Source organism: Grammomys surdaster, unplaced genomic scaffold (genome assembly GCF_004785775.1).
Source record: "Grammomys surdaster isolate TR1022 unplaced genomic scaffold, NIH_TR_1.0 316875, whole genome shotgun sequence".
Taxonomy (NCBI): domain Eukaryota; kingdom Metazoa; phylum Chordata; class Mammalia; order Rodentia; family Muridae; genus Grammomys; species Grammomys surdaster.
In genome coordinates this window covers 9,621-32,950 of record NW_021626677.1, presented here as the reverse complement: position 1 = coordinate 32,950, position 23,330 = coordinate 9,621, and the positions used below count along the sequence as shown (strand labels likewise).

General features: G+C 43.8%; 1 protein-coding gene and 1 non-coding gene across 2 annotated transcripts; one reads left to right on the top strand and one right to left on the bottom strand.

The window, feature by feature from the left end:
* Window positions 1–2,101: 2,101 nt before the first annotated feature.
* On the bottom strand, window positions 2,102–23,235 carry LOC114616328 (enoyl-CoA hydratase, mitochondrial-like). The gene is made up of 7 exons (XM_028761822.1): window positions 23,090–23,235; window positions 18,998–19,250; window positions 17,011–17,258; window positions 9,753–9,856; window positions 7,097–7,263; window positions 5,245–5,356; window positions 2,102–2,217 (listed from the first exon to the last, which is right to left on the bottom strand). Exons 1-7 carry the CDS (start codon window positions 23,233–23,235, stop codon window positions 2,102–2,104), a joined length of 1,146 nt encoding a protein of 381 aa, XP_028617655.1.
* On the top strand, window positions 5,872–5,977 carry LOC114616330. Its single transcript, XR_003710619.1, has one exon. It is a non-coding gene; the product is annotated as a U6 spliceosomal RNA (small nuclear RNA).
* Window positions 23,236–23,330: the final 95 nt, after the last annotated feature.

Below are 23,330 nucleotides of genomic sequence, written 5' to 3'. Positions count from 1 at the left end.
GATTCTAACTAGTCATAAGTACAAAATAATGTAAATTTTTGTGGTTTTGTTTTCTTCTTGGAATTAGAATCAAGCCTGTGGTTTCGCTCTCCAAGTACTTATTGTTAGCTTCCCTTCTAGGATCCGCTCCACAGTTACCTGGCAAAAGCCAGGTAATGCCTGGTTTTTACCCTCTCTGCCTTTTCTCCCTCTCTCCCCTTGCCCCTCCCCCTCTCTCCATGTTTTCCTGGCCCACCTCTCCCTTACCTTCTTCCTCCCCCGCCCCCCGCCCCCCACCCCGTGTCTGCCTTTCTCTACTCCCTTCTCAACTCCCCTTCCCATCCCCTAAATAAACTCTATTCTACACTATACCCATCGTGTGGCTGGTCCCGCAGGGGGAGGGGATGCCGCAGCATGGACCGACCGAGGCACCCCTCTCACCTCACCATACCGTGCTTCTGCTCTTCTCTTTTTAATATAAAACACAACACTTATCACTCAGGCAGAGCCTCACTGCTGAAACATTTGTACACCACAATCAAGTTTACCCACCCCATCCACTCTTCTCAACAAAGTTTTAAAGCAGTCTCAAAGAACTGCCCCTAGCCAGAACTGTAGGCAACTTCAGTTTTAAAGCAGACAATGGCTCAACATTGGGGTGCCACCAAGTGGACAAACTATAATGTTGCTGAGACTAGCCATCGTTTTGTTTTATAAGCGTCGGAATTTAACGTTTAGAATCAACTTTAAAAGCCGAAATCAATAAACACCCTAGACCACAGACCTTGGTCCTTATCCTCTTTTTGAAGTACTAAACTCTCAAAGCAGAATTCAGGGAAACCAGGGAAGGACAGAACTTCCCATAGGAAGCCAGGCTGCTATGAACAGAAATCAGTAGCGTGAACCTGAGGCCGATTCCAAGAATGGCCTGGGGCGCTCTCTCTGCAAGCAAATTGTGCAAATCGGTGCCCACAAGCCAGGTCAGTGCCCACGAGCCAAGCAGCCCTCCCTGGAGCACAGGGACACAGACAGCAGCCTGGGAGGCAGTGAGCCACGGAGAGGCAGAGTGCCTCAGGGAGGGCGCCTCCACGCGGACAGGACTTGCTGACTCCTGGTTAGAAGGCAGCAATACCTCATCAGGATCAATACCTCATCGGTGTAGTGTGAGTGCCACTGTCACACTGAAACTTCAACTAGTCGGGCCATAAAAAAAAGATTTCAAAAAATGGTCCCTGCCAGGGGCATGCCTTGGAGTGACCCCGAGCCTTCTAGTCACATAGTGGAGACTAGCACACATGCTAGTCTCCACTCACGATCCTCGTGAGTATTTTCATAGGCAGTTTTTAGCTTCTCCCTGCTCAGTTAGAGGCTGCAGCCTCCATAGACTTTCCCGCAGAAGTTATCAAACCGTTTGGCTTCTGCTGTGATTTTCTCACAGGGAGGCTAGTGGGACCAGAACTCTGGCTTTGCACTCAGCTACGGTTGCTTTAAAGGCATAGCTTGAAGTAAAAAGGAAGCAACCGAACAACAACAACAAAAAAAAATCAGTGAAACATCTATCAGTAGGTGGTACTAAAAGCATGCTTGAAGAAACACTGCTGGTCTGCAAGCTCGGCAAGGGCGGAAGTCACTTGCCCAAGACAGAAGCTCCAGAGATCTTGCTGCCTCTGAGAGCCATGCAGGTCCCACCGCTACATGTTTGTTCCTTTGTTTCAACTTTAATTCTACCTTTCAAGCAGAAAATTTACTCATAGGGTATAAAATCCCCAGAGTGCGGCAGAATAAACTATAAACTTTGAGCTTCAGCAAACGTCCAGTTCCACTCCAGAGTCATTACACTGCCTGTGAATGCTTCCGGCATACGCAGCAGTTATGTGTGCCCACTCTCAGCATGCTTACCTTCTCTCCCATCCCCACCCCCTTGTTTTTTTACACCATCGGCAAAACACCCACTTAAAATAGCACTGTTTTCATTAGCTGATACAATATAGCATGGAGTTTATGGCAGATTATCACAGCGCTGAGGCTTGGCTACATTCTACTACACGGATGCCCATCAGCTACTAAGGAGTTCCTTACTAGATGCACATTTAGCTTATTCCTAATCTTGCACTATTTTCTATTATTGTTTACCTATAATCTTCTGAGCAAATCTGATGGCTTCTTCAATGGCATCTGACTTCACAACTGCATCCAGAATTCCAAGCTTGAGTGCCACATCTGTGGAAATATATCTTCCTGGAGCAAAAGGAAATAAAACAAATAACAGTGTGAGGACACACTAGGGCATTGCTCTGTCTAGTGAGGAAGGCTGCCATTCCTGAAGATACCAACTGGTAGGTGAAATGCCTAAGACCAACCTGAGTGCTGTACTTGGTGATTTGTTTGTTGAGACAGGGTGTCACTATGTAGCTCTGGCTGCCCAGGAACTCCACACATAGACCAGGCTGGTCTCAAACTCAGAGATCCTCTTGTCTCTGACTCCTAAGTGCTGGGATTAAAGGTGTGCACCACCATGCCCAGGCTGGACTGTTGTGGTTGAATCAAACAGTAGCTCTAATTCTTACTATTAGAGAAACCACGCGGAACTGTGCAAGGACTCCAATTTTACCTCTGATAAATGGAGGTAATTATGTTTACCATACTAATTCTGAGTACTCGGTAAAAGACGAGTGGTGTCTTTAGATCCTTATAGAGCTCTATAACCCTGTGTGTCTCTATAGAAGTGTGAGAAATGGCTGGGCTTGGGACTGCAGTAGAAGAGGTAAGCAACAGCAACAGTATGGCAGGGATCTCTACATTGTACCTACTGCAAACTGGGAACTGTACTGATAAAGGAAACAGACAGTCCACAAACACAAACCTAGAGGGCTGAACAGGGGAACCCACATTGATTAAGCTGGCATCCTACACAGTACAGTGAGAATCACATAGGAGAAATCAGACTGAGTTTTATCCCTTTCTGGTCACCAAGCACTGTGACTCTGACCTAGCTTATAGACTGGGCAAGCTTTGCAACCCTGCTTCCTATGGAGGCTTTGGAGGAAGCAGACGCCATTAAACAACTGCTCCTTCAGTGCCCTGGCAGGAAAGTGAAGCCAAGCTTGGTGGAATCATGGTTCTTCAGCCACTGCTTCCCCAACAGCCTTCCGAACCTCCTCATCCGGTGAGTGGCGTCAGACGTCCTCCGTATAAAGACACTGGGGTGAGCATAAGTAAACCTGCTTAGGCAGGGCAAAAAGACCAAGGCATGGAAAATGAAATCTGGGCACTACACAGAGCTCTGGGGCAACAGGGTGGGGAATGTAAGCAGTCCATGGAGGGGCTGGCTGTTGACAAGCTCTTGAATCTCACAGAAAGAATATCTGGGCTGTATTTCCGGTTAATAATGCCTTTACAAAAGCCCAGTTCTGATCCAAACTACTAACAAGTAAACATAAGAAGGCTCTGCATGCTCAACCTGAAGCCTCAGCCAGGCTGAAACGCATTCTTTCCTGGGCCACACGCAGTGTAGACCAGACCTCTGTCTAGCAGGCTGTAAGCCAACAGTGCTGTAAGCTGAGCCGGAGGGAGACCCAGAGTGACCGAGAGCACCTCCTGCACATTTGACACTGCCATGTTTCTTTCCAAATTTTTTCAAGATTTTTTCTAAAGCTTAAATTTTCAATGTCTTCATAGAATGTCTCTGAGCTATCATTTTAGGGCCAACCCCCAAGCAGATCACAACATCTACTCAAGAAGACAGGCATGTGACTCCTGTGCCAGCGTCTCCCCTGTTCACAGGGCCTTTGCTTCACAGGTCAAAACCTGTCCATCTCAAGAGTTTCTGCTGCTTTTCTCGTGATGCTAGAATGGCAGCAGCCCATGAATCAATGCTGTAGGCAGACAGTGGCATCCTGTGAACAGTGCTGCGGGCAAAGCCCGAGCCAAGTTCCCTTAGCTTCTCTTTGTTTAAGAAGTCATTTTTCTTCCTGATTTTCTCTAGGGCACTCTTGGCTTCCTGATGAATTTCCTCACTGGCTTAATTCTGTAAACCTTAGGGTTTGAAAACTCAGAACCCACCACTCCTATTCCCTCACATACTCTATGCTTATTTCTATTTTGTCTTTTGCTGAATAACCTGTCTCATGTGCATTAAATTTCTGTAGAACTCTGAAGTCCAAGCATTCTCTGAAGAAATCGAAATCACTTCAAATACTTATTCTTTAAATCATACTCGTCATTAATCAATTGGTAACCTGATTGTTTGAGTGAATCTGGATTCAGTATATCTAGCTTTTCTAACTGTCCTTCCGCACACCTCATTTAAGAGGACAAAGCTATTTTTAATTCATGTAGACTGTTGGTTTTTATGTTGGCCCATGCGCATATTGCTTTCTGTCAGTCTTTTTTTAATCAGAGCATATAGATCTCTAATATTAGTTCTTAAAAAATCACCCATTTATATTCTTAGAAATTAAAGAGCTACTATTTACATAGGTTTTATCTGTCAGTGTTTACTGTACTGGAAATTAAGACTGGGAACCTTAGAAAGGTTTCTGAATGAGATAAACTTAAAATGATGAGAAACTCCTTACACGTTAACACTACCTTTTGCTAAAATAACAGAATTCAAACCTTTGCTGTGTTAACTGCTCACTCACTATCATGTCACCTGCAAGTGGGAGCCTCATCTTAATCTTACTTAGAAAACAGCAGTAGCAAGCTGGAGCTAACAAATAGGGAACTCGAAGAAGGGTCTAAGTACAGTACATAAAGTACAGTACATACTCTACATCATCCTTTGGTAGGCACTGCTACAGTGCCCACGATGAAAGGGAAGATGGCCCACAAGCTCACGATTAATCACACTTGCTTGGAATAAATACCTGGTTTATGCCAAGGGACAAACCCAGGTTTCACACATACTGGACAAGCACTCTACCATAAGCTATACCCATGGCCCCAGACAGTAAACCTTCTAAACCAGGTCTGACTATTATGTTTCCTATATGAACATGTAGTCTATAGACAAAAAGATAAACTGTGATATGACCCCAAGTCGATGAGCCCTTGGTTCATCTCACATGGGTTCCTCATGGAAATATTTGGAAAGTGCTTAGGAAAATTATTGTTTCTGTTTTCCAGATGATAAAATTTGGAGCCGGAGAAGCTAAAGTAGCCTCCTTAGAGCCCACATGGGCAGGAAGTGACCAAGACAAGATTTTCTAGATGCTGGCCTAGTTCTACATGTTGATCCAAACCACAGCCGGGGTTTCCACTGACCTGAGGTAATTAAGTCAAGGGCAACAGGAACTCCAACGACCCTGGGGAGAAGCTGGGTTCCTCTTGCACCAGGAAGAAGCCCCAGCGTGACTTCTGGAAGGCCAACACGAGCCTACAAAACATAAAGGCAGAAAGACCACCATAAGGAGACAGTACAATGAGATGTTAAGCAAGTGTGTTCATGGCATCCTACCCATAAGAAACAGTTTCACTGAAATCTGCAACAGTGTCGAGAGGCAGTGTCTGCTGTCCCCTTTAACTGGTGTCTTTTCACACACCCTTGCTTGGGCACACTTTCCCCTTTGACTCCATAATGACACCCACAGATAACAAAGTAGCCTCTGCAGCTCTCAGGGTTCCTGCAAGCATCAGAATGTGAAGACAAAATCCAGAGGAGTGGAAGGCATGATACAGAGTGTCTCCCATCTCCACACGACAAAGAATATTCACAACTTAACAATAAAAGGACAACCGACTAATAATGGGCTGATTATCTGAATAAACAACACCCCAAAGAGGGCACACAAGTGGGAGATGATGCTCAGAATCATTAGCATTGGGGGATGTGAATGTAAGCCACGATGAAACCCATGTGATGCCTGCCAAATGACTGTAATAGAAAGGCAGGTGCCCGGCTGGGCAGCACAGACACTCGAACTGGAACAATACAGAGATGATTGGCATGGGAGCTGCCAAAGATGGCACGCACATTCATGAAGTGTTTCATAGTTTTCAACAGAGAAGGGACCATCATGGTACAAGTAATTCTCAGGGGGAAACAGTAAAAGTGGGGGGATTTTTAGTTAGGAAAGGGAAAGGTGATTAAAAAAAAAACAGAAGAGAGAAGAGGATATACTGTCAAGATGTTTGAAAGAGTCATAAAGTACCAAATTATTATCTATCTACCTAAGATTACATATAACACATCTGAATCTGTATCTACGTATACGTATATGTTTTAAATGGCATTTTCCCATCAGGGCTGACAATGCTACCCACAAGAGTCATAGTTTACTTAACAAAAAAACCTGACACCAGGCATGAGAAGTCCCTGTTTGAGCTGTTAGTCATGATGGCTCCAGAGGCTCCCAAAATACTGTAGTATCTTGTTTGCCTTTGGCTGTCTCCCAGAGATGGATGAGAAGTCCCTGTTGCTGGGACATTATGCACTTCAGAAACAGGGTCCCAGAGGCTGTGGAGCTGGAATTGATCTGAAAGCTTGTACACAGGCTTCCAAAGGAGGGAAGCAACCAACCATCTAAGCCAGCTATGTTGCTCATGAACCAAAACAAGCATCATGAGTGCTGTAGCAGCATCCATACCTTCATGGTAAACAGCAGCTCTCAAATTGGACGTAAGACCCGCTCAACCGAAGGGAAATCATCCCTGGAAATGGAAATCTAGCCAGCTACATGGCTAGTGAGACTATGAGCCTTGTCACTAACACAAGGGATCTTGGAGGGGAACCTACAACCACTACTTTACTGAAAGCATAATCACTAACTACATAGTAAATATTTGCCCTAATCCCCACAGATGAGTGTAGTCCTCACCCCTCATCGAGGAAGCATCCCTTTGTAACAACTGAAGACCATCCTAGAAAATCACAACCGATCAAAATGCAGAGTTGTGGAGTCCAGTCCCAGTGGAAGATCTACCAGACAACTCTGGAACCTAAGGCCCAGGGAACACTGTGAAGGGGCAGGGACCAACCGAGCACCCGCTCTCAAGATGCACAGGACTGTCAGCAGTAAATCAACTGTCAGCAGCCATCAGCCCCAGGCATAGGCCACACTTAGAGCTGGCACTGAAGACAAGGCCCACCCTAACTGCACCCCTGGCAGCCTCTTACCTTTGCGTCGGCAATCCGATAGTGACAGCCCAAGGCCAGCTCTAGTCCTCCTCCAAGAGCCACACCTTGGATGGCGGCCACCACCGGCTTCTGGTATCTCTGTATTTCATCTACCAAGCTTCCCAATGAAAGGCCCTGGGAAGATTGAAAGCCATGGATATCAGCACCTAAAGACACAGAGACAAAGGGAAGTGGTTCAGAAAGACTGAGCCTTGGTCACTAACACAAGAAAACCCAGCCAGTCTTAGAACTCAGATGCCTTGGGGCTGAGAGGTGCTTTGTTCTTGGGCCCTAAGTAGAAGGAAATGAGAGAAAAATCCAACCTTTCCAGTGAACCACGTAACCGTCCATATTCTGTGTTCCCATTTTGTAGAGAGAAGCCCTAAGTTTGGGGAAATTTAAAAGCTCAGAAAAAGAACTAGGTCCATTACTAAGTCTATCATTTTGAGAATCAGTGCCTCTTGCTGTTCACTAACCTATTTTAGGAGAATGTCATCCTTTCTTCGCTAAGAACACAAACCATTACATTGTAAGACACCAGAGTAAAAGGCAAACTACCTACAAGTTATGTTGGTAACCAGCTTAGTATTAATAGATTTTCTAAAAGCATTTTAAAAATGATTTATTTATTTTTGTTTTATAGGTATGGGGATTTTGTCTGCGTGCTATGTCTGAGCACATTCCTGCAGAGCCTGTGGAGGCCAGAAGAGGGCGCTAGATCTCCTAGAACTGGAGTTACAGATGGAGGTGAGTGGCCAGGTCACCTCAGTGTAAGCGGGAATCCAACCTTGCTGGGTCCTCTGCAAGAGCAGCCAGTGCTCTTAACCACTGAGCCATTTCTTCAGCCCCTGATAGATTTCTTATGAGTAAGAAGATTAACATGGCTTGTCTTTCTGGATTATAAAAATGATGGGGGAATTATAAAAATGACAAATTTGTACAACAGCCACCACGAAGGACCACCTAGAGACCACCACACAGAGATAAGACTTTGGTGAGAGCTTAGTCCTCCCATGCACATGCAAACAGACTTACGCTCTGCACGTGCAAGTTACTTTTTTTTGTCTCAATACCTATCTTGACTAACCTGAAGTTGAGTATGCATTTCTAACAAGGAGAACACACTGTAAAGCCTTTGTGTGTGTCTTTATGTGACAGAATAGGTAATTCTATAGTGTCTCCATAGGGCATCATGTATTCCTTGACAGCAGTAAGCTTGGTATAAATTTAAAGATGAACTATTTCAGGGCTGTCAGTGTAGCGGCTCAGAGCGTCAGCATGGCATGCAAAAGGCCCTGGTTTAGTCTCCAGGACTGCAAAACGGTTGAACTAAAAAGTAATTTTGTGTTCAACTTTTACCTGCTTCACCCCTTTCCCCTCTTCATCCCCATCATGTGACTACACCAGGCTATGAGCCGCACGGCCCCACACCCCATGTCCTTTAGGGTTCCTATCAACTGGCTTACATAGTATGATTGTCTGAATTACCAGTAAGAAATTTAAAGTTCTGAGTTAGTAACTGGTTGGTTGAGACATAGCAATTAAATTAAATATAGTATATAATAGCTTATGAAAACTTGTTACAGTAGCCTCAGGACACTGATTAGAGAAGATTCCAGGCCTCATCTCTCTCCTTCCTACAATCTTCTGGTAAAGTTGGAGAAGTATTTTTTAATTTGTAGGAGAGTTTGACTATGACGCCACCTGGGTCTAGAATTTATTTTGTGGGTTTTCTGATTACCAATTGATTATTTTATTTTATTTTATTTTATTTTATTTTATTTTATTTTATTTTATTTATGTCTGACTTATTAGAGTTGGTATGTAGCTCAGGCTGTGGGGAATTCATTGGACAGTTCAGGGATCCTCCATGTCCTGAGCTCACAGGCCTGTGCCAGCACACGCAGCTCTGAGTCCTTTTCTTTAATGCTTACACAACTGCTTGGGGTTCGCTTCTCTTTGAGTCACTTTCAGTAAATATATTTTTTCCTAATTCATATTTCTCACATCTTCGATGTTACCTGTTTGTTTTGTTTTTCAACTTTAAAAAAACGAAAAAAATTGTTGTTTGACAATTTCATACACCCTCAGCCTCTCTTTCATCTCGCCCACCCCTGCCAACACCTATTCTCCACAAAATCCCTTTCTCACATTCATGCCTTTGTGTTTTGCTTCCATTAGTTTAGCCAGAGCCATCTGCATTACCACAGGCTTGGAATTATCCATTGGAAGCTGGTGGCTAGCTGCGAGTATACAATGGAAGACATGAGTACCCCTCTCCCAGCATCTACCAGCCGCCAATAGTTCAGCAGGGAGAGGTAGGGCCCAAGTGCCCCTCCCCCCATAACTGTCTAAGGATAGGATCAGTCTTGTGCAGGCCCAGTACCGGTGGCTGTAACGGCTGAGAGTGTGTGATTACAATGACTGTGTCATGTCGGATGTTATTTTGTGGCCCTTCTTCCCTTCCATCTCACTGTGTAACCTGAACTTGCCTAGAACTCATTATATAGCCCAGGCTAGCCTCAAACTCATGACTCTCCTCACTTAGCCTTCTAAGTGCTGAGGACAGGACTACTGCCCAGGGACAGCCGATGTACTGCTGGGTGAAGTCTGGGTATAGTTCTAGAGATAATGAGAGATCTAGATGCTCAGTCACCTGCACAGAAGTTGTGATTTGCTCCACAGATCACAATGCCTCTAACCGTGTGGTCCAATCCAGCTTTCTGGAGTCCATTCCTTACTTCCGTGATTACAGTTGGACTAAAAGAAAATAAAATTCCATAAAGCAAATTAGTTAAAATTAAATTTCTACCATATTATTTCTTAATTAACGAACCACTGAACAGTTATGGTGGATAAAAAAAAAAATACAGATTCTTACCACAGAATTTTCACTATTTGTTCAAGAAATAAAATGTCTACTATCAATTAGGAGCCAGGCTGATACAATGAATCCACTTTAAAAAGCAATATTATTTTCCTCCCTTGTGCTCTAATTTTGATCATGAAAAGTTAGTAACCAGTTCTAAAAGTATTATACATGATACCGTAAGTATAGAGTTACCTGACAGCTATTGCCAACCACCATGCAAAGCTACGGTCTGAGTGTGGCGGTAAATGTACAAAGAAGGCAGGCAGCACAGAAGTTTGGAAGGGACGAATTTTCCTTCAATTTCTCATGCTTGTAAAACAGAAAAGATAAAGGTGAGCCTGTCTATGACACATGGCAGGGCTGCTAGTTATTTCAAACATCCATTCTCCCTCTCCCTCTTCTAATGCCTGCTTCTTAGCTGGATTCATGGTGGCCCAAAACAAAGACTACATTTCCCATCATGCTTTGCAGTACAGTCGGCCCTAGGTACTAAGTTCTCTGATACATGCAACATTAAGGAAGATTTCTGGAAAACAGTGGACATGATTTCCTACTTTTCTTTCCTTCATACTCCTGGCAAGAATACATGGCTGGACGATAATATTCTTCTTGTACCAAGAGGTAGAAGATATGTACGGAGAACGGCAAGGCAGACACACTGGGGTTGTGGAGCAGCATCTACTCTGGACTGCAGTGAGAGAAGTTACTAGTCCTTCTTTAATTCACTGTCTTTGAAAGGTTTCTGTCTGTGGAAGCCAAATTCCACTCTAGTTAATTTAGGAGGGAAAGGCAAGGGCAAAGAAAGGTTGAGCAAGGCCCCCAGTAGATGCTTTACCCAGGTTCAATATATGAGGGGGTACAGAAAATACAGCCAGCCCATAGGAGGATAACTGTCCCAGAGGAACAGGAACTCGAGCCAAGGGGACATCCTCCAGGTCTGTCTCCATTCAAGAAGTAGGGAAGACACAGTGATCCCATTCAGGAGAGTTAGTCACAAGAGAAAGAGAGAATTTGCCAAGTGGATTAGGATGATGAAGGACGGAACCTAGAAAATTATGGGCTGTCAGCTGCAAGGAAGACAGCAGCAAGTTCCAACAAGTTTTGCTTGGAATCCTATGTATTCTGGGCAGAATCTTCCTTCTGGTGTGGAAAAACCAAACAGTTACCGAAGAGGTGCTATGGTTAACAAGTCAAAGATCCTCAGACTACAGTAGATACCTGCCCTTATGAGTGATAATTACCTTTCACCCAGTTACTTTTTACCTACACACAATTAAACAAAACCTCCCACTCCTGACTTATTAATAGGAAATGGAATAAACAGAATCTGAGCCATTACAAAATACCGAGAAGTCCAAAAGGCTGAGGAGTTGTCCTTCAGTATCTGGGTAGAATGGCTTCCGGGAAACCATGCCCCCAGCCTAACAAAACCCCTCACACATTAAGTCTGGCAGATAAAATACTGCAGCACTCTCACACTCGCCATACAAATCTTCATTCCCAAACTACTTATGATAAACCATCAAATATGCACACCACACAGCTCGAAGCGCACTGTTTAGGGAATAATGACAAAAGCAAAAGGCCACATCCTCATTGGGAACTCAGCTGTTGTGGACAGAACACTATCTTCTCTCTGTGGGTAAATGGTAGTTATGGACCCCACAGCCAAACTGTCTTCATCTGGATTTTCCTCTCCTGGAAGCCACTGAGGAGAAGGCTAGGAATTCACATGGCAACCATCCTCTCCTCTTTTATACACATTTTTGGTCATTTTGAAAACTCATAAACAGAAAAGAAGAAACATGACTACAAATAACAGGCTGACTGGGCCGGATGAGGGATACCTAAGTGTCTCTCTCAGGCAGGAGAATGGATGCTAGGAAAACATGTGTGACCCATGGTCTGCTTTACTACATGAGCCCTTCCCACCTTTGGAATTATTAAAACAAAAACAAACTAAAACAAAACAAGCAGGAACAATCTAGAGTTTATTAAATCAAATTTGTGTAATTTTCAAAAAGAAATTAACAAATAAGAAAATAAAAGACTCCAAACAGATGAGGTTAGGTTTTGAGTTCAAGAAGCATTATTTTCAGCTGTGCTTTTGTGTATGTGTGTCTGTAGCTCAGGTAAAATGCAGTCTCTTACACAGGGCGGCTGTTCTAGAAATGGGAAGGGTGGTGCTCAGGGAAAGCTGTAGGAATACCTTCTTCAGAGACCCTAGACTGTGACCGAAAAAAAATTGGATAAGACAAATTGACGAATTTGACAAATTAAGACAAATTTGGTTAAGGATTTATAATAGTTTTGGGGAGAGAGAAGAAGAATTATTCAAACAGTAGCTCAGTGGGCAGTCATGGTGGCTCTCACCTTTAATCTCAGCACTTGGGATGCAAAACTAGTGGGTCTCTGTGGGCTCAAGGCTGGCCAGGGCTACATACTGTGGCCTTGTCTTTAAGAAAAGAAAAGGAAAAGGAAAAAAAAGAGAAAAGAAGAAAAAGAGAAAAGACTCAATAAGCTAGAAAGATAACTTCCCATTACAAAATTAAAATAAAAACAAAACATTAAAATAGAGGAAAAACTGAGAACATATTCACTTGGTGAACAAACTGCCCCTTGGTAAATTGGTGAGAACCACCTTAAAACAAAACAAGGAAGTCCTTCAGGAACAAAGGAGCCGCTTTCCCTTTGCATGACAACTACCTTTTCCCTAGATACTTTATATCTTTTAACCTATTGCTTTTGATTGCTTAATTAGAAATGAAATCTGATCAGGAAAACAGATCTTGAACCGAGCCACATTACAAGACACATGCGACGGCTGTGGGCACCCTTCTACGACCACTCTAGACTATGAAAATCCCCACCTGTGGAGGCCTGTGACAGAGGCGAGGATCAGCGCGTGAAGCCTATGGCCCTGGACTACTCAGATTTCTCAGAAGGTTTCCTAGGAAAAGTGATTGTACAGAAAGAGATGGAAAGCCTCTGTGTCTATCAGGCCTCAAGCACCCTGTGTGTAGTTACATTTTTTTAAACAAATCTGTTTTGGCTGAATGACAGATAGGAGACCCAGGGATTTGGAACATCACTGTATTTTCCTTCTGAGTAAAGAATGGCAGCCAGTGGTGGCTAACATCTGTAATCCCAGCACTTGGATGCTTGAGGTAAGAGGATTGTCACAAGTTCAAGGCCAGCCTGCATTACAAGGTGAAATCTTGTTTCAAAAAACCAAAGCAAACAACACCAACAAACCTTCAGACAATAATGAAAGATTGGCCTCAACTAAAATCACCTCACTCGGTGGCATGAGGAGAGACTGGCTTTTTCCATCCCAGCCACACATCCCTTTTCATGGATGGTTTTGGTAACATTGAAAACTAGAAGCTCAAAAACTAGAAATAAAGAGAAAGGATGGCTGCTCTAGGGAACACACACACACACACACCCCTCTGTAATCCACTGTTTCCAGGACCAGGCCTGGTCACCAACTATGTGCTAAACCTACACTTGGCCAACACCCATCCAAACTCAAGCAAACGTATCTAGCTAAACTCAATGAGGAACTCAAACTGTTTCTCCGGTAAAACTCCAGATTACCCCAGTAAGCACCTTTATAAGTGTTTTCTTTCTCCTGATTAGGGTACTTTTCACCCTTGAAATAAACACCCTTGCTTTTGACTGGTTAATTAGCAACTGTATCGTGACACAGCTTGAGAACTGTACATAATACTTACAAATCCACAGAGCATATGCATTTCCCTCTGCATCTGTGGGAAATAGGCTTCCCCAAGGCACCTAAATCCTCATATAGTGAAGTCCCTAATAGGAAATGAGATAGTACTCCAATGTACACACATCATCTTGAGACAACTTAAAATAGCCCATAACCTGGAAACACTATGTAAATATGTGTTAGACTTCACTACTCAAAAACTATTTGCAAGGGAAAAATAATCTATGTGTTCCTTAGGGAACCTTCCATGGTGGATGTGACCAGTTCCTCACCCAGGGTTGGCTGAATGGCAGCCATGAAAGCCAGAGGGATGGCTATTTGTCCTCCTGGATTACGTATGACCCCAACTGAGGCAAAACAACTTCTGTGGACACCATTAGGGTGGGGTATTGGTTCTTCCCATTTTACCTAGCCTCTCTTCTTTAGGTTTGTAGTAATTTGGAGGAAAGTTCATAAATCGGAAAATCTGTAAAAGGAAAATAGCTGTGTTTGGTTTTCTCTAAGGTTAAGGGGAGAAAGGTAACTAGGGGAAAGGTAATTCTGAGCCACAGGGTCAAGCGTCTCCTGTGTTGCCTGAGGAATGCTCCAGCTTTAAAGATTCAGGTGATTCAGGAGGAACCATAGGAGGGGAGGAAAGACCCCAGCAGCCAGGACAAGTGTGTCATCATCTCCACACTGCCCGGAAGAGAGGACACAGCAAGGAGACGAGTGCCCACTGTGTGGGGGCCACAGAGAGAGGAGACATTTCCTGAGTGCCCATGTGTCCTTCAGCTTCTTTGACCACTACTGGATTTTCATTTTCAACCATTGTTTATTTTTTAAACCTTAGCTTTATCAAATTAAGCCTCATCTAAAAACAATCAGTATTTTTTTTTTTCAAAAACAGAAACGTAAGAAAATATGCCAAAGAAACCTCTAGGGGTAAGTTTGGTTAAAAAAAAAAGTTTTCAGTTATGAGAGTGTGTCTTCAGTTCTAACATAAAACATAAGGTTTCTTACTATGTGAATTACAGAAGAAAAAAAGCCGTGGTCATTGTTTTCAGAGGCCAGAGCTCTTCTACACTGCACACTTAGACACGGGCTAACACACATGTGGGCTAACACACATGTGAAGACAGGCAAGTGTGGCTAATCTAGCATTGAATGGGCCTGAACTATTTCTTTGGAAAAACCCCAAATCATTTCAATTAGCTTATCTCACCTAGCTAGGAAGATGTAATTTCAAACAAACAATCAAAAATAGAAAAAGGCTGAGGAGCGAGGGAGGGAGGGAGGGAGGGAAGAAGGGAGGGAGGGAGGGAGGGAGGAGAGAAAAGCATTTTCTTAAGTGGGTTATCTGTACTTTTAGTGAATTAGCTGTCAAGGGACAAAACTCCCTGATCTTTACCCACAGGGAGAAAGATCCTCAAAGAACCAACTTATAGAAAGAGCATTTGGCTAAGACTAGCAACTAAGAGTCCAAACCTCAGGGGATACAGCCGGCTGGCGCTTGCCCTTGTGTACGGTGGTTGCCATCCCCCAGTCTCTTCTCCCTTTAACCTGGAGAAAAGCAAAGAGAACCTCTCCCTTTCCACTGGCTACTTGGAAACCCAATCTGATCGTGAAATAGATTTAAAAGCATTACATAATACTTAGAAGTCCAAAACTCACATGCATTTGCTCCTCATCACATGTATGTGTGGGAGACTGGTTCTAAGACTTTCCATCCCTCCCAGAATTCCAAATTCCTCATAATGTTCAAGTCTCTAATGCAAAAGCCTCATTCTACATATAAAATATATTAATTTCTAGACTGTTTATAATATCCCAGGAAATGGAAATGCTTGTTAATAGTTTTTATACAAGAAAAAAAAAAGAGGTGCGTGGATGCATGCGTGTGTGCATGTGAGCGTGCATGTGTGCGACACTTATTTATTCTGCTGTTGTGCAGCTATTGCCTTGGGATTGAAGCATTCCCTCCTGAAGGAAGCGAAGGGCTAAGACTGGGGGACCTAAAGAGACTGACAGGGCTCTGGAAGCTAAACACTGATGTTTACAATGCTCAAGAAGCTCAGAAACTTGCAAGATTCATAAGACCCCTCCCCAAGGATACAGGAGCAGAAGCAATTGTGAGGAGGGCGCTCCCCATGAGTCATCTTGTTGGGCTTTCCAGGGGTTCCGTTGTTTTGGAAGCAATTATATTCTGGTAACTAATCTCAATAAAGTCACTAATCTACTGAGCTAGGCTTGGGTGGAATTGTTTATTTGGCCTGTCACAGATGCCCTCTCTCAGGTGAATGGTTAGTTGCTCTCATCCGTTGTATAGGACTATTCTCCCAGCCAAACTGCTGCAAGTTTGACTCAGCCTGTTTGCCAAAGATCAATGCTGGGCTTGTTGATGGATGACTTTCATGGAAGGATGGGACCAGAACACGGTCTGACTATCCAGCCACCCCTCTTTGTCCTAATTGTACCCTCGGGCCTCTGGGAAGGACTGGAGGATAGAGGTGGGGAAGGATTGGAGGAGGGGGCTCTTAACAGCCATGGGGAGTCACGATCTTTGCTGTGGAGGGCCTTCCAATGTGGCAGCTCTAAAGTCACTCATGCTGGTGCCCCCTACCCCTGCACCACCCTGTTCTGAAAGTAAGCCTAAACCCATTGCATTGGTCCCCTGTAGAGTGAACAGGGCTGGAACAGCACCTAGGTTTGTCTTTTAAGCTGTAAGGTCTCACCTAGGAAAAGGGTTTTAGCAAGGTCTCACCAGTAAAATTATACAGTATCTATCACAATCCTGTCCATCACTTCTGCAATGTATGGGTGACTCCTCCGGAGGTTAATATAGAATTATACTCGATTTGCCGGTGATAGGGAGCGAACAGGGTAAATGAACATCATTTTTCAAAAAGACAACAGATCTGATTTTTAATAGTAATGTGCTAAGTGCATTGCACAGGAGGGCATTGCAGGTGAAGTAAACGAAACTTCAGCTTTTCAGAAAATACTGTTCAGTAGGCCTCCTCTAACAGGGAGAGTTGACACGCTCGGGAACCAAACTCTGCTCTTCTACGGGTCAGCTAAGTATAGCTTTTGACTTCATGGGGTTGCAAGCCGGCAGGAGGGTTGAAGGAAGGGGGTTCAAACAGACACTTGCTACACCAGCCTCACCTCTTTAGGTTCCTGACTCGCCAGAACCAGACGTGAGCGCGCGGTGAGGTCAAACAGCGGACGGACGGAAGGCTGGAGTCAGCTGCTCATTGGCCCATCCTTCCCGCTGAGACAAGCCCACCCAGACCTGCCACACCCGCTGTCCCACTAACACCGCGTTACCTGATGGAATTGACTGGCGGATTGCAGAGGCGAATCATCGCCAGGGAGTGGGGCAGCCTCAGATATTCAGCCATTTTCTCAAGGAATCCTGCGCCTCCGATGTCTGGGGCAGCCCCGGGCACCTTTTCTGGGCCGCCCTGAGAGGAGGGGCGCGCGCTGGGCCAATGGGAGCCGCTGCTACCTCCTCCTGCCTCTTGCAACTCTTGCTTCCTCCCGGGCTGCGCTCCAAGGAGGGTGATCCTCCTGTGCTAGCAAAAAGAATGTTCAAAGGCAAGCCGAGCTGCTTGGTCACACCACATGTTCACAAACCAGCCATTAACCAGAACACGAAGCCCGGCCTTCCCCGGACTGGGATTTTTCACAGTTCATCCACGAACTGCGCACATATTATGGGCTAGAAGTAGGTTGGAAACTGACAATAAACCATGCCTTGTCTCTTCCCTCTAAAAGCTCAGCCTGGGACATGGTCCTTCCAGCTGCGTATGCTTCTCATGATTGCCAAAGTCCACCAAGTAACCAGTGTGCAGGTTGACAAGTAAAACCGTACTTGTAAATCTTCGCTGATGTTTCACACGTTTTAACAATGTCTAAATATTATTTCCAGGTATGTTACTTCTTGAAATTAAGAAAGGGTCTGAGCCGGGCAGTGGTAGCGCACGCCTTTAATCCCAACACTTGGGAGGCAGAGGCAGGTAGATTTCTGAGTTCGAGGCCATCCTGGCCTACAGAGTGAGTTCCAGGACAGCCAGAACTACACAGAGAAACCTTGTCTCGAAATCCACCCACCTCCTCCCCTCAAAAAAAAAAAAAAAAAGGAAAGAAAGAAAGAAAGAAAGAGAGAAAGAAAGAAAGAAGAAAAAGAAAGTGTCTGACTAGTAGAAAAATGCAGAGTCCCCGGAAGCCCCAGTACGGAGCATTGGTCAGAGTCATTCCAATAATCATAGCCCACATATCAAGGGCAGTCAGCCACTCAAAGTATGCCTTCAGATGGCAGCGATGACAACAGCCTATGAGGGGACAAGCAGCTACTTACAAGTGACAGGAATCCCTGTCTACTGCCTCTAAAACCATTCCTAGTCCCCCAGATTCTCCTGTGTTCTGTTAGTGGAAGTATTCACAGCCAGATCAGGCCTCACTTCCTATAAGAAGCATTACTTCAGCTTTGTCTCCCTTCAGATACTGGTGTGTAGGAGAAATCCCTTTGTCACAGCATCCTAGGAACCTGAGCAGGTAGAGTTCAAGGTTGAATAGCACTGAGTGGCCTTGTTACACCCCACCCCCTTGGAGCAAGGGGTGATAATAAGTCCTCTTCGAAGCCATCTCCAGACACTTTAAAATCTCCATCTTGTAGGGAGTCGGTCACTGGCTGTTAGGTCTGCACTTTTATTTTAGTCGAGCACAGAACTTTCTGTGGTGTCTTCCACAGTGGGCTTTTGGTGCAAGCTTCTATGTAAATCCATTAAACTGCTTGGTTGTTTAGAGTTGGCACCTCAGTGGGAGCAGAGCCAGCAAAAGGCAGCTGAGGCATTTATTGGACAAAGTTCAAAGGGCAGTTCCTATCAGGTTCAGCTAATGCTGACACTGCCTGCTCCTCAACAACAGAGCCACCCACACTCCTATCAATGAGTCCCTCTGTAAGTGTCACACACTTGGAGAAATAGGGATACAGCTAGGTGGCAGCATATTGATTTTTCCTGATGGTATAAAATTGTCTACATGTATGGGTTCCAAATTTGCTGAGTTCATGGATGCCAATTAAATATGTTCTACCATGTTGCTGTGTGTAGACAGTCTTTTGATCATGGGTGTGACCTTCCTCATCCTTCTGTTCTTTTACTTAATTTGTCTTACAAATGTAGCCGTACTGTTGGCTACTTTCGTGGATTACCTACCATCCTTCTTCACCCCAATCCCTTCCAACCCAGTAATACTAGGTGAGTGAGGGAGAAAGTTAGAGGGAAAGGGGGCGTAGATCTCTTTAGAATACTTCCTGCTGATAAAGGGCATCAAATTCCTTGGGGGCAAGTCCAAGCTTTGTCATCAGGATATCCAATCTCTTCTTCTCATCTCTTTGCTCACAGCAGCAGGGGAGCAGCAGCCTCCACAAAGCAACAGGACCCAGCACCAGCAGCAGTGGGGCAGCAGCCTCCACAGCCTCTGGCTCTCTGGCACTTTTATACTCTCTCAAGAGTCCCCAGAATTCCAAATGTAAACTATTTTTAGCTGGCAGAGTCACACCCCTGCCAGAGCATGAGACAAATCACAGTCAGCTGCTATGGAAGCAGCCCCATGTCCCATACCTGGGATCAAAACAAAACATATTCACATACCAGACCTGGTATTAAAAAACAAAACAACACAAAATTCTCACCACACATACAGTACTACTTCACAGGATATCATTGTCTTGGGCAAGCACCCCACACCATCTGTATGGTGCCTCGTGGCTTAAGAACATGGCTTTCACTGTAGCAACTGCATCATCTTGCATCCTCAGTTCACACAGTACCTGAGGTTTGTTAATGCTTCAAAGAAATCATTGTAAGCACTGAAACCACTTCAGTGTCCACAGGGTAAATGTTGAACACTGTCACAAATACTGAATTTTTGCCTGCTGGACCATGCAGGTTTCTCCCTATGCAAAGAACAGGGGTGGCTATCTCTCCCCATCTCCAGATCCTTATCCACTGAAAAGCTCAATTTGTTTTCTGGCAAGCAAAGATTACTTGGGATAGTTTAAATTCAGTCTAATTGAAAGGAAGGAAAATATTCAAGAGTCACTAATGGCCATTCTCATTTTAACTTTGCATTATGTAAGTTTTAAAGCATGCACCAAAAGTAAGAATATCACAAAACAACAACATCAGTATGTGACCATTTTGTTCATTGTTATCATCTTGTGTTTTACACTAAGTCCACTCACAAAACCGTGGTGTTTTGGCATTGGCTCTGCTGAACATGGTGTTATGGTACTATGGTGGTTCAAGCCTTCAATCCCAGTACTCAGGAGGCAGAGGCAGGAGGATTGCCATGAGTTTGAGACCACCCTGGGCTATATAGATGAGGCCTCAAAACAAACAAACAAGTATGATGTAATGGCTTCCTCTCCATTCTCTCTAGATTCCTCTCTATTGTTTCATCTTTCCATTCTAAACTCACCACCGTACTTTAAAAAGAAATTTTAATAGGTAAAAGGGCAGGACACAAGAGGTGGAGAGAAAAGCCCAGAAATATTCCAGGAATTTATTTACTTTTTTACTCATTCAGCAAATGTTTAAGATCTATCAGCTTCCAAAGTCTTGGGGCACTCAAATGTAGGTAATAGGTTACGAGGTCAAAGGAGAGATGGGTGTGAGGAGCAGGAGCAGAGAAAAAGAGACAGACTGACTCTTTACCTCCTGACAGTGGCCACAGTGGTCAATTGTACTCATTTTCATATGACACAGAGTATCATGGTGTTTATTCATGAAAGGTTTTTTTTAAGAAGTGAGGTGATTTATTTAAAGTTACATGGCTGCTAACATGGATGCATTCTGAGGAACCGGATCACACAGCTGTGTAGCCTAACAAACTGAGATCTCCAGTGTAGACCAGCAGCTTGGAGTCCTATGAGGATTGGTGCTGTAGCTCAAGTCCAAAGGCAGATAGATACCTGGAGGCAGAACTGTGATTTCCTCAGGACACCCACCACAACCTTTTCCTTCTTAAGACCTTCAACCACTTGGACAAGGAGTTTTGTATGTTTTATTCAAAACGAACTAACTGGGGATAGAGAGATGGTTCATCAGTTAAGAGTACTGGCTGCTCTTCCAGAGGACCAGGGTTCGATGCCCAACACCTACACGGAAGCAGTCAACTGTCTGTAATTCCAATCTCAGAGGCTCTGAGTCCTTCTCTTGAACTCTTTAGGTATCAGGCTTTCACATGGTTCATGGGCATACATGCAGGGAAAACACCCACACGTAAAAATACATTTAAAAAAACCAACAGATGCAAATGTCATTTCCATTTAAGAAATTATTTTGCAGAAACACCTAAAATGTTTCATCAAATAAATAGCTTCTGTGACTTAATCAAGTTTACAAAGAAAATCAACTATCATAGAAGACAGGTGGTGAGATTTGGTTCTGTGCATAGGAAAAGAGAATTATCTGGGTTTTGTTTTAAATTTTTATTTTATTTTTAAAAAGGAAAATAAACTGTTGCTTTCTCCCTTGCTCAAGCATGACAATCAGACAGAAAGAGACGTTAGGAACCATAACATCTTCAAGATAAAATGTCCTCATTAAAATAGACAATGATAAGAGACACTGTTCCCTGGGCTTTAGGCAAAAAAGACCTGGCTCAGAGTCCCAACATTAGAACTATGGCCACCTATTCTAATATGCCATCCAAAGCAATGAGTGGAGTGAAGGGTCACAGAAAGTAGGTTTAATCAGTGCGGCATGCTGGGAAGACCTGATAAATGGGTTCGGTGACTGCAAGCCTGTCTTCCAGGGACTAACAGGAACACTACAGTTTTATGCAAGAGATATGAAGGCAGAAATAGGTTTGTGACTAGCTGACAGAACAGTTGATCTTGGTTGTGCCAGTGTTTGGTTATCTCAGCTCTGGTTCCACAGTAAGGTTGTAGAAAGTTGTCACTGTCATCACCTAAGTGGGACAATCTGGTTCCCATGAGTGTTCCCACTCTGGGGTACAACCTTGTCACCATAGATAATTGTGCTCATTGTAGACATGGAGGGTGATCTGTCCTGAGAGGTCACCTGCTCATGAGGATTCTTGCCAATCAGTCAGCCCTGTTGTTCCTAGAAGCTAAGGTAAATAGAGAAAAGAGTGGCTAAGACGAAGTTCAGGAGACAAATAAAGATCCTGAGAGGAACCTCCTTTCAACACACGGTTCACAGTCCCTGAGTCCCTTGTAGCTGCCTATGAGATCGATGTGAATCTTGATTGCTTGACATTTTTGAAAGTCTGGTTTTTAATGATTTAAATTTTGATGAAAACATTATCAGATTGAATTTCTAAAACTTAAGCTATGCTTTTTGGGGGAGCAGAGGGAAGTGTCATTGGTCGAATGATGGAACTAGATGTCCCTATAATTATGCTAACATTGAACTATCTTTCCATCAAGGGCTGCCTCCTTCCCGAGGTAGGAAACTTCCTTAAGCAAGTGTTCACTGTATGCTTTTTTCTCTAGTGTCCCTGTGCATCTTGTATGAATAAATGATTAATAAATGGAATTAAGGAGACACAAATTCTAAGATCACACTGGCTAACTTTGCATCTTGTAGCAAATTACTGAATCCCTATAGTCAAAAAATGCATCACAAATATCATTGTGTCTAAACCAGGCATGGTTGCGTATGCCTGTAAGATCTGTTAACACTAGGAGGAGAGCAGTCTGAGCTATACAGGGAGACCTTATCTCAGAAAAACAACAAAAGTCATTGTTCTAATAAAATATAGCACTGGAAACACTTCATCTAGTCTAGCTATATTATTCTGCAGGTCTATGGGTGGGGGGAGGTTATTCTGGGTTATTTGGAACACTGACCTATCACCCACATTTCAACACTACTACTAGCTTGCTTTGTCATCTTTCTAAACAAGTTGAGATGTTTCTTTGAACTACAAAACAGTAAATCAAACCCTGCCCTGTTAGTGGCAGTACATTCATAGCCTGCTAACATTCTAGAACTGCAAAAGTCTGTAATTTGTTCCTATTAACCAGTTAAAAACGAAGGCAGCTCCCTGCTTTTCAATATGAGGTTTGTGGACACACACACATCCCTCCTTATTGATGAGAATATCCACTTTTTAGGAACAGCTTAAGGTCCTGCAGTTGTAGTCGTGGTTCTTCCCTTTAAGCAAGGTAATTCAGCAAATGTTTTCAATCAAATTGACCTTCCAAAGGGGAAGGTACTCAGTATCATCTGCTAACCACTGAACAAAAGTAGTTCCAGTCTGCCATACACGTATGTGTTCCAGTGCGGAACAAGAAAGTATATCACATCATTAGGAGAAAAAAAAACCTGTTAATGTTCATTGCAGTATGTTGGAACGTTCTATGCATTACCTCAAGTAACACAACAGCCTCAGGTTGTGGGTACTAGTGTTTTTCACAGTTGGGTTAGGCTCACATAAGTAAAGTAGCTTGCGCTTGTAACACAACACCAACACCCTCAGAAGTGAAATTGGCTGCACGACATCCGGCAGAGACATCGGACTCGACAATCTCGTGAATTTGTCCAAACGCCCCGCTAATTTGGATTGGAACGGTGAGTTTAAGCACGGACGAGAGTCTGTAGAATAAAGGA